General features: G+C 47.0%; 1 protein-coding gene across 5 annotated transcripts in view; it reads right to left on the bottom strand.

The window, feature by feature from the left end:
• The window catches only part of Lpgat1 (lysophosphatidylglycerol acyltransferase 1), a 73,998-nt gene extending 71,837 nt beyond the window's left edge, over positions 1-2,161 (bottom strand). For 2 of the 5 annotated variants that reach the window (XM_063236746.1, XM_063236745.1), the window contains exons 1-2: positions 2,023-2,161; positions 727-991 (exon numbers count right to left, since the gene is read on the bottom strand). In XM_063236746.1, the coding sequence (XP_063092816.1) occupies positions 727-776 (50 nt within the window). In that variant the 5' untranslated portion in view covers positions 777-991; positions 2,023-2,161. Of the gene's footprint in view, positions 1-726; positions 992-1,681; positions 1,824-2,022 lie in introns of those variants that run through there. The other 3 variants (XM_003474222.4, XM_013157561.3, XM_063236744.1) reach the window with 2 other exon arrangements.
• Between the last annotated feature and the right edge of the window lie 10,665 nt (positions 2,162-12,826).

Below are 12,826 nucleotides of genomic sequence, written 5' to 3'. Positions count from 1 at the left end.
CCCCAGTGAATGTAATAAAGGATGCTGCATTTTCACATGAGAAGGGTAAGTTCTCAAAGTAAACGAGGTTTATAAGCAGAGAATAAACACGACTTCTCATTTAGCTCCATAAAAGTCCAGTTCAGAACAGTGTTATTCCTCCTCCTCAAATGCTATTTAAAAGCAGAAACAGAAATGCAAAGACACTTAAGAGATAAATTAGCTTAACACAGGTAACTTAATTTTTTAAGATTTAATAGTTTTGTGAGATAAAATATAGATTCTAAAAAGCAAACAATGTAACAGAGAACCCTTTCTTGACTTGGCTTATAATGTTAGCTGTACACTATTAAATGAAAAAAACTTATTAAACTCTCTTAGTCATTTGTCTAAATGCCCAGTATTTGTGTACTAAACACCTTACATCCTCACTTTATACACCTTCAAGTTCTAATGTACTCCTATTCCTAAGAGCTTTTACAGCCCAAGTCTAGTAAATAAATGCCAATCCATATTTAAGGAATTTATCAATTTTTAATTACAAAATAATACGTATAAAAGCACTGTTTCCCCAGTGACAGTCTGACAGGAAACCCAACAAGACTGCTTTCTATTTATTTCTTTCAACAGTGAAAGCATTAAAAGCATCTTCAACTCAAAGCAGAAGCTCTATTCAATCATGGCTCCCTGACTCAAGAGTAACAATTCTTTTTCACATGCATTAAACAAAAGTGCTCCTGCACTTACCTGTGTATCCAGCATGCCATCCCCAAGAAGCCACCATCCCCAAAAGCCATTTGTACATGATTCCTTCGATACACCAGAACCGCTTACTGTCCAGCAAACGAAGGGGCTGCAGCAGAATTACATAGCAGACGTAGGATGGAATAGCGACCAGGTTGTTGGCAACCATGAAGGCGAATCTCAGCAGGGCTTTCACCAGGATCCAGCCCAGCCGTGGCACTTCTTCCCAAGTCACAGCCATTCTCACTTACACCGCAGTGGGTCCCGTCTGAATGGGAGGTGAAAGGACAACGCGTTTACAAAGGAAAATGGATGAAACACATCTAGATCAACAGTCACCAACCCAGGAACAACTGCAGCACACACAGAAAAGAAAAGCGAGGATGTCCAAGCTGGCTGAGTGCAGTGGTGACCGGTGATCCCGGCAGATTCCTTAGGGGGACAAGGAGCGAGCGGCAAGCACCGCGCAAGGTCAAGGGAGCAGTGCGCTGAGGGCGCGCGGGTCACCATCTATCCGGTGAGGACAGCACCGTGCCCAACGCGACCCCGCGCTTTTCAGCATAGAAAAAGGACCCGCTTGCTTTGGACACCCTGTCCCCAAACGGAGGACACAAGGGACGGGAGGAAAACGACGGAGACAGGGACCTATCGATGCGGTCCCCACCGTCCTGGCACATCGTTCACGCTTTTAAAGAAAGGTCTCTCGCCCCAGCAAGGCGAGACGCTCCTTCGGGGCCACGAGGGTTTGGTTCTAAAAGCGGGGTCAGGGAAGAGGGGATGCGGGGAGAGGAAGAAAGCGGCGCCCCGGAGACAGCGCGGAGCAGCGGGGGAGGGGCGCGAGCGGGGCCAAGGGTCGCCGGGACGAGGGGCGCCGGCCGCCGCGCGGCCGAGGGATGGAAGCGGCGGGAGCGGCGGGGATAGTGGTTCCGCGGGCAGGCGCTCGGCGGGGTCACCTCACCTCACGGCGCGGGCGGCCGGCCGGCGGCGGCGCCTACTCCCCTCGCAGCTGCCTGCAGACACAGGGACGGCGGCGCTCAGAGGCCAGACCTGTCACCGGGGCGGGTCCCGGGGAGGCGGGCGGACGCCCCGCGCCCCCGCCTCCTCCCCGGGGCCTACCGCGCCCTCGTTCCTCCGGCCACGCGCCGGGCCGACAGCCGCCCCGCCCCCAGGCCGCGCCGCGCCCGGGCCTGCGTCCGCCAGCAGGGCCGAGCCGGGCCAAGCCGGGCCGAGCCGAGCGGAGGCGAGCCGTGCCGAGCTTAACCGAGCCGCGCCGAGCCGCGCCGAGCCGGCCGGGGTTACCTCGGGCTGGGGGCGGCCCGGGGCGGGCCGGCGGCGCTGGAAGAATGCATGGCTAGCGGCTGGGCCCGGCCCAGGCGCTGGGAGACGCGGTCCCCGGGGCCGGTAGCGCTCGCGGGCGGGCTGGCGGGAGGGGCGGCAGAGGAAGCGGCGGGCCGGGCTTGGCGAGGCCGCCCTAGAGCGCCCTCTAATGAGCGAGACGCGGCCGCCGCCCGGTGGCTCCGCGGGCCCCTAGGCCGGGACCTAGAGCCCGCGCCGCCGCGGGGCACGAACGGAAGCGGCGCCGCCCCCGCGCCGCGCAAGGGCCGCCCGGACCCGGTGAGAGCCCCCTCGGCGGCCCCGATAGCCGCGTGGCATTGCCGGCTTTCCCGGGGCGCGCCAGGAAGCTGTCCTTGAAGACCGGGTCGTCTCCGCGCGTCGGGACACCCACTCGCGTCCGCGGCTTGCCTTCGGACCCTTCCAGAGCGCTGTGGCAAGAGTTTTAAATCCGTCCCTTCAAGGCTGGAATTACAGTTTCCTGAAAGCGCTGAATCGGTGATGGTAGTTCCATCCCTCCTGACACTCCCCCCACAAAACACTCCAATGAGAATCCAACGATCTACACAAGCTGAAATCTGGTCAGGGAGGGAAAAGTTGAAGAATTGAAGAAGTAAAAAACAAAAAACAACAACAAAAAAACCTGCTGCAGGAGCCCCCAGCCTGGCCTGGCCACTAACAGGCACGGGGGACCCCATTCTGGTTGGAACACAGAGAAATAGTCTAATGTCCTGAGCATTCTCATAGGACCTGTCTAAATTTCAGTTTTAAAACCCCAATTTATAAAACTTAATGTTCCTTGATCGAGTAAATACGGTGGCAGTTTTTACCTGTCGCTTGGAAACCCAATGGGTGCCATCTATCCTGTCTGTTTTGAAAGTGCATCACTGTCTGTCTCTCTCTCCTTCTCAACTTCATCTCCATTGCCCTTGATGACATAAATAGAAGTGCAGAGCCTGTAGGAAGTATATTTTAGCCTTTCCCAGTTATTATTAGCTTATTTCACTTACATGTTGTCTATTTCACCATTGTATTTTAACTGTACAGATTATTTCAAGGCCCAGGCTGGGCTGGCAGTGTAGCTCAGTAGAGTACTTTGCATCCTGTGTGGGAGGTCCTGGGTTTTTTTCTCAGCACTCGAAACAACAACAACAAAAATATAATAAGAAAAAGAAAAAGACCAAACCAGTCATGTCTGAAAACTAGCCGTACAAGCTCAACGGATGCACAGCAACAGAAAAATTAGCTATGCCCATTCTACTTCTTATAATCCCTCTCTTAATTTAGGCACCAAAGTAATAGACTCTTTAATAAGAGAAATGATACATGTACTGAAGATGGTTGTTCAAAACATCATCTTGCCTGGCATGGTGGTGCACGCCTGTAATCCCAGCACTCAGGAGGCTGAGGCAGGAGGATTGCTGTGAGTGCAAGGCCAGCCTGGGCCATAAAGGGAGTTGAGAAGCCTACCTGGACTATCACAAAAAGACCAAAAAAATCATCTTAAGGGAAATAGGTGAGGGATGTATTTCTTTTCAGAACCAAGGGTGAATTCTCCATAGTCTTCGTTCATTCCATCCCCATTCCCCTTCCATTTTCCCACATGCTGAGGGAACATTGCTGACACCTGGAGAGGTACAAGCTTCTGGCAGATTTACACCTGGTTTCCGAATGGTAGGACATAGCCTGGAGCACCAGACACACCAGGCAGGTGGAATTAGTACCTGTCAGCCACATCCTGAAAAGAGCCAGAGGTCAGGCAGGACCTCAAGCTGTGTGTCTCCAGCCTTACAAGTTAAAAGTGCCACTTACTTGTCTACCAAAACAGATCTAGGTTCTTAGACCTCATTCCAAAACATTTTAACAATCCTGTGGGCCTGAGCACCTGGTCTTTAAGAAGTATCATAGGGGCTGGGGATATAGCTCAGCAGCATGGCGCCTGCCTGGCAAGCACAAAGTTGTGATTTTGATTCCCAGTACCAAAAAAAATTAATGGTTGGCACACACCCGTAATCCTAGCACTGTTGGAGGCTGAGGCAGGAGGATTGCAAGTTCAAGTCCAGTCCCGGTAATTTGGTGACTTTGGATGATCCTGTCTCAAAACGATAAAAGTTTTAAAAGGGCTGGTGATGTAGCTCAATGTGAAGGCCCTGGAGTCAATCCTCAGTATTGCAAAATAAATAGCATAGGTGATTCTGCTGTAGGTATTTTGAGATGACCCATCCATTTCTAGACCCTTCACCACTTAAATCATTTCTATCAGCTTTCATCTGTATTGTCTTCCAGAACCACCATGACAAACCATCCCAGGCTGTGTGACTTGAGCAAAAGAAATGCAGTTTGTTCTCACAACAGAGATCATGGTGCAGGGAGATTTGGTTTCCTGTCTCCTGCTGGCAGCTGGCCACCTCCTCACCGGGTGAGGTCATTTCTCTGTATGTGCACCTGCCCAACCTCTTCTTCTCAGGGGTACTCTATCACTGAGATACATCCCCAGACCTTTGCAATTCAAACTTAAGACCATCCTGCCTCAGCCTCCCTCATTGCTGAAATTATAGGTGTACGACACCATGCCCTGCTCCAAATTTCTTCTTAATAAGGACTCTAGTCAGATCGGATTAGGACCCACACTAATGACTGCATTTTAATCACCACCTTAACAGCTCTAACAGCCATATTTTGAGAAAGTAAGGATCAGGGCTTCAAAAGTTGGGTTTTGGGGGTTCTATTCAGTCATAACTCATCCTATTTTTTACACTGCAGAATTCCCCCATTTCACTGGCTCCTCATAGAAGAGCTATGGGAGCCCTGAGCTTCTTGACCATTTCAGGTATTTATTGAGGAGCTCCAGCCTCACTGGACTTTTCTTTTGGGGGCCATGTGGGTGGGAGATTGCACCCAACATTAAACCCACGCCTGGTAAGCTCATGCCTAACCACTGAGCTACATGCCCAACCCATGCTTAGACTTCGCTTGATGTTCTGCCAACACATGATGTTCTAGGTCCATCTTTGCCCTCACACTGCCAAAGCTGCAGGGAGAGAGGTTGTTTTAACTTCTGGCCACAGCAACTCATTCAGTTTCAAGATAACCCAGCACCTGAAAAGCATGTTTGGGCTGAGCTCAGGGAACACTGCAGGCATTGCTCGTATTTACTTCTTGTGCTTCAAAGTTCATTTCAGTTGTATATATGGCTTTTTTGTTTGTTTGTTTGTTTGTTTTGGTTTTGGTTTTGGTTTTTTTTTTTTTTTTGTACCAGGGATCAAATTCAGACTTTGTATTTGCCAGACAGATGCTGATGCCACTGAGCTATATCCCTAGCTAGTTTGCATTCTTTCATAACACTCTTCTCTGGCCTACATTTACCCCCCTGCCACCCTTAGACAATCTGCTGGGAATTTTTGGGCTCCCTATTTCACAGAGCTGTAGGCAGGCTGGCCTATTGATGCTCTGATGGACTAACTGGAAGCTTGCGACAGCCAGTTCTTTAGGGCAGACTCCTCTGCAGAAAACAGAACTTCTTGGATGACTAATTCCTTTTCCTGTCACCTTTGAGCCAGCTTTATCAAAGCACAAACCTGGGGTCCAGAATTCCAGAGCCTTGAAGGAAACACATCCAGCAGAGGGAGAAAGACAAGGGCTGTCCCTGTGCTCCCATGGCTAGAGGCTGCTCCTTTCAAGGGTAAGAGTCTCCAGACATTTAAGAACAATCCAACAACACCTGAGAAGGTTTCATTCCAAACTCTGGTCCACATACACACTGCAAATTAGCTTATAACCTGGCAGGGGTTCCCTTGGGCAGAAGAACCCCCCTGGGCCCTTTCTTTTTCCTAGTGGCAATTATAAAAACATTTTACCTCCGACAACAGTTTCTGCCCTGAAGCTCCAGTGAACTATTTCCTCTCTCGGGAAAACCCCACCAGCAGTTTTGCAGATGTGCAGTGACTTGGCAGAGGCCTCACCTCACAAGGAAACAGTGGCAAGCTGGAAATAGCCCAAGAGTTGGACACTCTAACTGGCATCAGCTCTAAGCTCAAGCAAAAAAAGAAAAATGTACATATGGATGTCTTCTTCTGTTTTAGCATCAATGATAATTGTATATAAACTATACTGGGCTTATTAGGGGATGGTGATGCACACTTATAATCCTAGCACTCTGGGAGGCTGAGACAGGACTGCCAAGTTCACTGCTCTAGCCAGGGCAACGTAGTGACTTAGTGAGATCCTGTCTCAAAATAAATAAAAAAAGAGTGGGGATGTAGCTCAGTGGGAAAGCCCCTAGTACTGGAAGGGAAAAGCAATGGGTTTATAACCTTAAAATCTTATAGATGAGATAAGTCAAATCATCAAAACTTGGCTGCAACTTTAAAACATTTCAGCAGCTCTTTTTGGATTAGCCCACTGTAGAAGTTACAGTATACCCCAAGAAGCTGCAGTTCAAAATTCACAGCCTCTGTCACTCATGGTTCAGATACAGAAAAAAAAGTCTATGAACACCTATATTTATAATTTAATCTCTTAGAATCCAATTAACAATCGTTCCTGAAAACTCTGGCAATTTTGTAGAAACCACAAATATCCTCCACAATGTTTTTTGTTGGGGGGAGGTTTGGCCATAGCCAATCTTATTCAATTTTCCAGCATTATTCAATTTTCCTTGCTGCTGATTAGCTGCTGCTCTGTCACCCATCTCCAGCAGACGCACCAGCAGAAGGGGACAGGTAGCTGTACCGAAGGTAGCTGTCTCGAGTGTTCTCGGCTTTGTTCTTTTTAAAGCCCTAAAATCCCTAAAGATGCTGCCAAAACACCTTCCACCTTCTAAGACGTTACTAATACGATATTTTATTCAAAAAATTACGTGACAGCAGGAGATATAGCATATTTAGGGATTCAACTATAAAAATGGGAACTTATAGGCTTTTTTAAAATCACATCTGAAATTTGCAATTTTTTGCAATGCACAGGTGCTCTAAGAACATAACGCCCTGGAATTTTCTGGAGTCCATTGTATAGCTACATGTGAGTTCAGAGGTGGAACCTGATTGGAGGATGTGGGTCACTGAGGGCGGGGCATGGGAGGGAGGATTCCCCCAGCCCCCTTGACGGCTCTCAGGTTGCTGCTGCCCAGCCTTGAGCTGTTCCTCCTCTGCCAAGCCCCTCCTCCGTGCTGCACCACCTTGGAGCCTGCTGACTGTGGACTGAAACCCTACAGATCATGAGTCAAAGCAAACCTTTCCTCCTTTAACTTGTGGGTGTAGGACTTGTGTCTCAGTGAGGAGAAAGTAACTGAGACACGCACCTTCTCTGTGCCCTCTTCTTTCCTTTTGATGTAACGCTATCCCTAGTTTCCAAAGGGCTCTGAAGACTCCGTGTAAGAAAGACTGATCCCCCAAACTCCCTCTGCTTCCTGACAACATAAAACATGCTACGGTAGAACCTCAATTCCAGCTTGGCCAAGTACCTGAATTCTGCCCAGAGAATTCTCCAGAACAGATTTCTTTCTGGAAACACTGCCGTGTCTAGCTATGAGCTAGTTTGTATCCTGTGTCTTCCACCGTCACATCCACACCCAGAAGACCCTGACTCTCACGTATCAAGCTTGTGGTTTGGTTTGCTTTTGTTGGTTTTGCATAGTTTCAAGATCTAGCATAACAAGCTCCTAACTTCTTCTGGAACTTTTTCCTCTCACAAATACCCTGTGTTCCCACAAATTAAAAATAAAAATAAAAAACATTACAACATCTTTGTACTGGTATTGGGGTGGAAAACTTTATTGTTTGGTAAGTTAGAGGAATTCTATAAAAGAATGCAGAATATTTCCATTTGTGAGTGGAGGACACAAGGTGTGGAAAAGTCATGTGACTTGTTCATCACCCAGTAGATCAGAAATTGAGGACCCATTATCCTGGTTTACCAGGACTTTCATAGTTTTAGCATCACAAGTACTGCATTCCTGAAAATTCTTCAGTTCTGGCGCATGGTTGGAGACCCTTTGATGTTACCTGAATCCTGGGTCCTCATGCTGTCCCTTAAGGAGGTGGCAGAGACCTAGCTTCCCTCTCTACCCTGTCCCCTTTTTGCTCTGCTGTGTTCACTCCCTGGTCATCTGAGACATCAAAGCTAACAAGCCACTCAGGCCTGATAGTGGTGCTTAAGGTTTCCTTAATGACTTGTTACCTGGGTTAAATTTCTCCCTCTTATCTAAGTCCTCTGCAGTGCAGTGGTGTCTCTGTGATTCTTATCAGCTGACATTCTAAGGGGTTGAGCAGAACTTTTCATTCTGCTCCCACGTCAATTGTGTTTAAGGTAATTTATCATTTGGAGGGGACTGAGACTGTTGGCTGAGGTGTGGCTGTAAAGATAATCATGCAATCTTGCATTTCTCCAGCAAGACAGTAGAGCTCTTCTGTACACACACAGCCTCCGCTGGATGTTAATACAACCTTCTAGAATAGGTAGGTACTCACTGGTTAAACAAAGTAAAAGGAAAGATAAGAAAAGACTTATTTTTCATTTGTTTTTTTGAGACAGGGTTTCACTATGCAGTTCAGGCTGGCCTTAAACTCACTTTGTAGCCCAGGTTGGCCTTGACTTCATAGGAATCCTCTTACCTCAGCCTCCGGAGTGCTAGATTACAGGTGTGCCACACCATGCCTGTCTAGCAAAGATAAGTTCTTTATGAATAGTTTTCTCTTGAAATATCTTGCTTTGTCTTCAAAGGACAAGCTGATGTGCAGATCTAAATTATTTGCAATCAGTCGTCAGCTACTAAACAACCCAAGAAACCCCAAGCAGAGCTGCAGGATTGTGGACCAGCCTCCACTTTAAGTGCCATGAATTAGACAAAAGTATGGACAAAAAAGGGTGGCTAAAATGCTGTGTCTTCAAGGGTGGGGTTTTTAAAGTTTAGCTTAATTAGACTTAAATTATACATAGTTTAGATGCATCAGAGTTAAACTAATACATAAAATTCTTGCCTTAATTGTTGGTAGTTTTACTTACTCCATATTATGCTGAATTAAATGGCCCTCTTCCAAACAGCTACCTACTCTATTTTAATGTTTATTAGATACATCGAATCACAGGCTGTCTTGAAACTCAGCTTTAGTGTTTATGTGAATTTCCAGGAGAGCTTCTTAAATGCCAATTCAGAGGTCCTGTTCCAGAGGTTCTGACTCAGGGGACTGAGATGGAGCCCAGGGGTCTTTGGCACTAGAAAGAATCAGCCTGCAGTCTGAGGCTGACGATCTGGTGCTCTCTACAGCCTTGCTGCTTACACGGGCTATCGGGACGCCATCTGGGATGTTTCAGAAATGCAGAATTTCAGGCTCTACCCCAGGTCTCCTGAATCCAGATTGATAACCTGGTAAGATCTCAGGGTGACCTGTATGTGCGTTAAACTCTGAGGAGCACAGTTCAGCAAACAACATCATATTGTTTCCAAAATCAGAACCAAGAGAAAGCCAAGAGCAGGCTTTCTTTTATGGGGGACTCTAACATGTGCTCAATGAATATTTGTTAGATAAATGTATTTTTGTGGGAGAGGAACTACAGTTCTGCTGTGTAACTAACTTGCATTAATGGAAACCCCTGAATTAGCCAGAGGTCTAGGGAAGTGTCAGGGTAGGTAAATAAAGCTCTTGTGTGCACCGATCAACTAGTATTTATTAGGCCTTTACTGTGTACCCAGACCCCTTTTCCCGTTCTGTTAGGGGAAAGAAAGCTAATATAAAGGAGACTTTTAGATGATGATGAAATGCCCCAATGTTACGTGAGCCTTTGGTGTTTGCAGCCACAGCCAGTGGCTGGAAGAGCCAGGGCTGCTGGATGGAGGAAGTGACAGTGAGCTGATCAAGAAGGTGTGAGTGGGCTTTAGCTAGACTGGCAGGGAAGTCACTGCCTTCCCAGGAAAGGCAGTGCACAGAGTCAAACTGAAAATGGACTGCATGAGTCTGTGAGATGGAGAGGTGAACGGCCCACTGTGGTGAGAGTTCAAAGCAAGCCAGAGCAGAAAACAAACAGGTGACGTAGAATGAAACTAAATTATCAATCATTTCAAAAGCAGGAAGCAGAACTTGCTCTGCATGGGTTTAACAGATGCTAATTGTTTCCCCTCATAGCTGTTCTGGGTTTTTTTTTTCCCCCCTTGTAAGAGGTTGTTTTGTTTTTTGACTTGGGCCCATAACTGATGAAAACATAGATAACATTTCCCAGGCTCTTTTGTAGGCGGTGTGATCCCATGACTGTGTTCCTTCTGGTGAGACATAAACAGAAATGTCAACTATGACTTCTCTTTAAAAAGGGTGGGGGCACACCCTTCTTTGCATCTCTCCCTTCTTGTAAACTAAATAGTGATGAGGATAACTGGGGTTCAGGCAGTCATTTTGGACCTAAGGAAAGGGAAATCACAAACTAAAGTGACCAGGCCATGTGACCCTGGACTGCTTTCTATAACCTCTAACATGACAGAGACCATGAATGAGATGTGACTTTCTTAAGCTACTATTACTATATTTTGGGTTTCGCTGCCACGCACAAGCAAACATGATTAGAATAAAATGCACTTTAAAAAATGTGGGATGGTATACAGTCAGGTACCACTTTGCTTTGGATAAGTGTCCCCTAAAGGCTGTGTGTTAAATGTTTGGTTCCCAGCCAGTTCTGCTATTGAGAGGTAGCCCCTAAGAAGAGGAAGTTAGGTCACTGGGGTTTGTCCTTGGAGGGGACACCCGGACCTTAGCCCCTTCCTCTTCTTCTCTATAGCATCTTGGCTATGGATAAATGGGTCTATCCCACCACACTGTCCCACCACACAGCACTGCCAGAGATCCAAATTGATAGGATTTGTCTAGTCATTGACAAGATCTCCAGAACCATGAGCAAGGATAAACTTTTTTTATTTTATGAGTTGACTTATTTTGGGCATCTGCTCCAGTGACAGAAAGCTGACTGACACAGATATCACCCTGGCTCCATCTCTTACAAACCCTGTGACCCAAAGGCATCAAACTATCTAATCTCCCTTAGCCTTTGTCTCCTAGCCAAAGTGAAATAGGGAGGATGTTCCTCAAGGGTAGCTGTGAAAAGCAAGTGCTATTAAATTTATAATTATTTAGCACAGTGCTAGTGCACAGTGCATCTTAATAAATAACCCTTTCTAACTGTCTGTGGGGTGGATCAGCAGGCCAATTTGGAACACAGGAGTAGCTGTGGAAATTGCAGGGGCATTTACATTTAAAAGATTGACACGGCAGCTGTGGACATCATGGTTTGGGAAGCGAAGAGATCAGAAGCAGGAGGGGTTTTAGAAACCTCAAACCTGGCTTATAGCATTAGCAGAGAACCAAAGTAGATATTTATTGAGCCCTGTGTGCATGCCAGGTACATTCTGGGAATGAAGTCCACAATAAGAAAAAACGTGCATGCTTCTTCTACTCAAGAGTTTATGGTCTTGTGTGGAAGCCAGGTATTAAACTCCTGATGATGATGATGATGATGATGATAGCCTACAGCGAGTACCCGGAAGGAGAGGAACGGAATGTTCTTCGAGATTGTGTCAGGGGCTCTAACCTAGGGTACAAGAGTAAGCTAGGATTTGAAGGCCAAACCTGTGATAACTAAGTGAAAGGAAGCAGCAAGTACATTCCGCACAGGGAAAAGAAGAGCAAAGACCTTGAGAAAAAATAGCACAGTGAGTTCCTGCAAGGAAGCCACAGCCTGTGAGCGGTGAGCGGTGAGCCCAGGGGAGCCTGACTTGCCTGGGGCCGGAGAGATGGGCAAGAAATGGCCATGTGAAGCCTGCAGACTGGGGTTTCATTCCCTAGATAGCCGGGAGCTGCTGCCAGGCCTGGAGGTGGATCCTGGGTGGCCCACGATGCCAGTTCACTTGGGACAGGTGGCAGATCTTTCAGTGCTAAAACTGGGAAGGCCTCGTGTTACTGAGGAAGCAGGCTGTCCCAGGAGTTATAGGAGCTAACTTTTCCCCGATGAAGGCTACACTCTGGCTGCTGTGCAGAAGGTTAAGTGTGGGAAGGCAGGAGAGAGACTGCTGGCGCGGGCTAGGAGGTTTCAGGAGTATGCAGGTACGCGACAACGGAGAGGACAGTGGCTTGTGTTGAGATGATAACCACAGAACTGAGGACCGAGGATGGATTTGAGAGAAATTTAGGAGGTCAAATTGTCAGGAGCTGGTAGAAGTAGAAAATGCTACTTCCAAAATCACGTGGATTTGCTGAAGTATAAAGGTGAAATATAGATTCAAATCCCAGAGTTCTGCTCTGTAGTATTTTGAGCACTGAAACAGGAGGGCAGATCAAAGGGGTTGCTGCCTTGGCCGAAGTATAAACTATCTAATCAGACCTCAATTTTCAAAAATTAAGGTCTACAGAGAAATAAAGCATTGTTCTTTAACTGCTGCCTTTTAACCAGCGCCATTTAAACCACCTCAGATCAATGTTTTCCAAGGTAATACAACCTTCTCTGTAGTGTAACAAATGTTCCTGACTCTAAACAGATCCTCACAGAGAAAGTCAAGAGCTCTTGCAGTTGGATATGCTCTAACTGACTTTTGTTCCTTTAGAAAGTCCCTTGGTGGTTTCCGTAAGTTCCTATCTAGGTTTCATTGTTAAGATCTCTGCTCCTGGAAACATTTTCCACTATCACTTGCTCTGCCATACATAGAAACTCATGTGCTACAGATAGTTCAGGAAAGCATTGTTTCCTTCTGATTCTCATTGTGGTTTGGGGTAGTTTTAACACTTTCGCAAGACGT

The sequence above is a fragment of the Cavia porcellus genome, unplaced genomic scaffold, assembly GCF_034190915.1.
Source record: "Cavia porcellus strain 051 isolate PalLab524CR breed Dunkin Hartley unplaced genomic scaffold, mCavPor4.1 scaffold_26, whole genome shotgun sequence".
NCBI classification, from domain to species: domain Eukaryota; kingdom Metazoa; phylum Chordata; class Mammalia; order Rodentia; family Caviidae; genus Cavia; species Cavia porcellus.
Note: the sequence above shows the minus strand (reverse complement) of the source record. Positions and strands in the feature narration are given on the sequence as shown.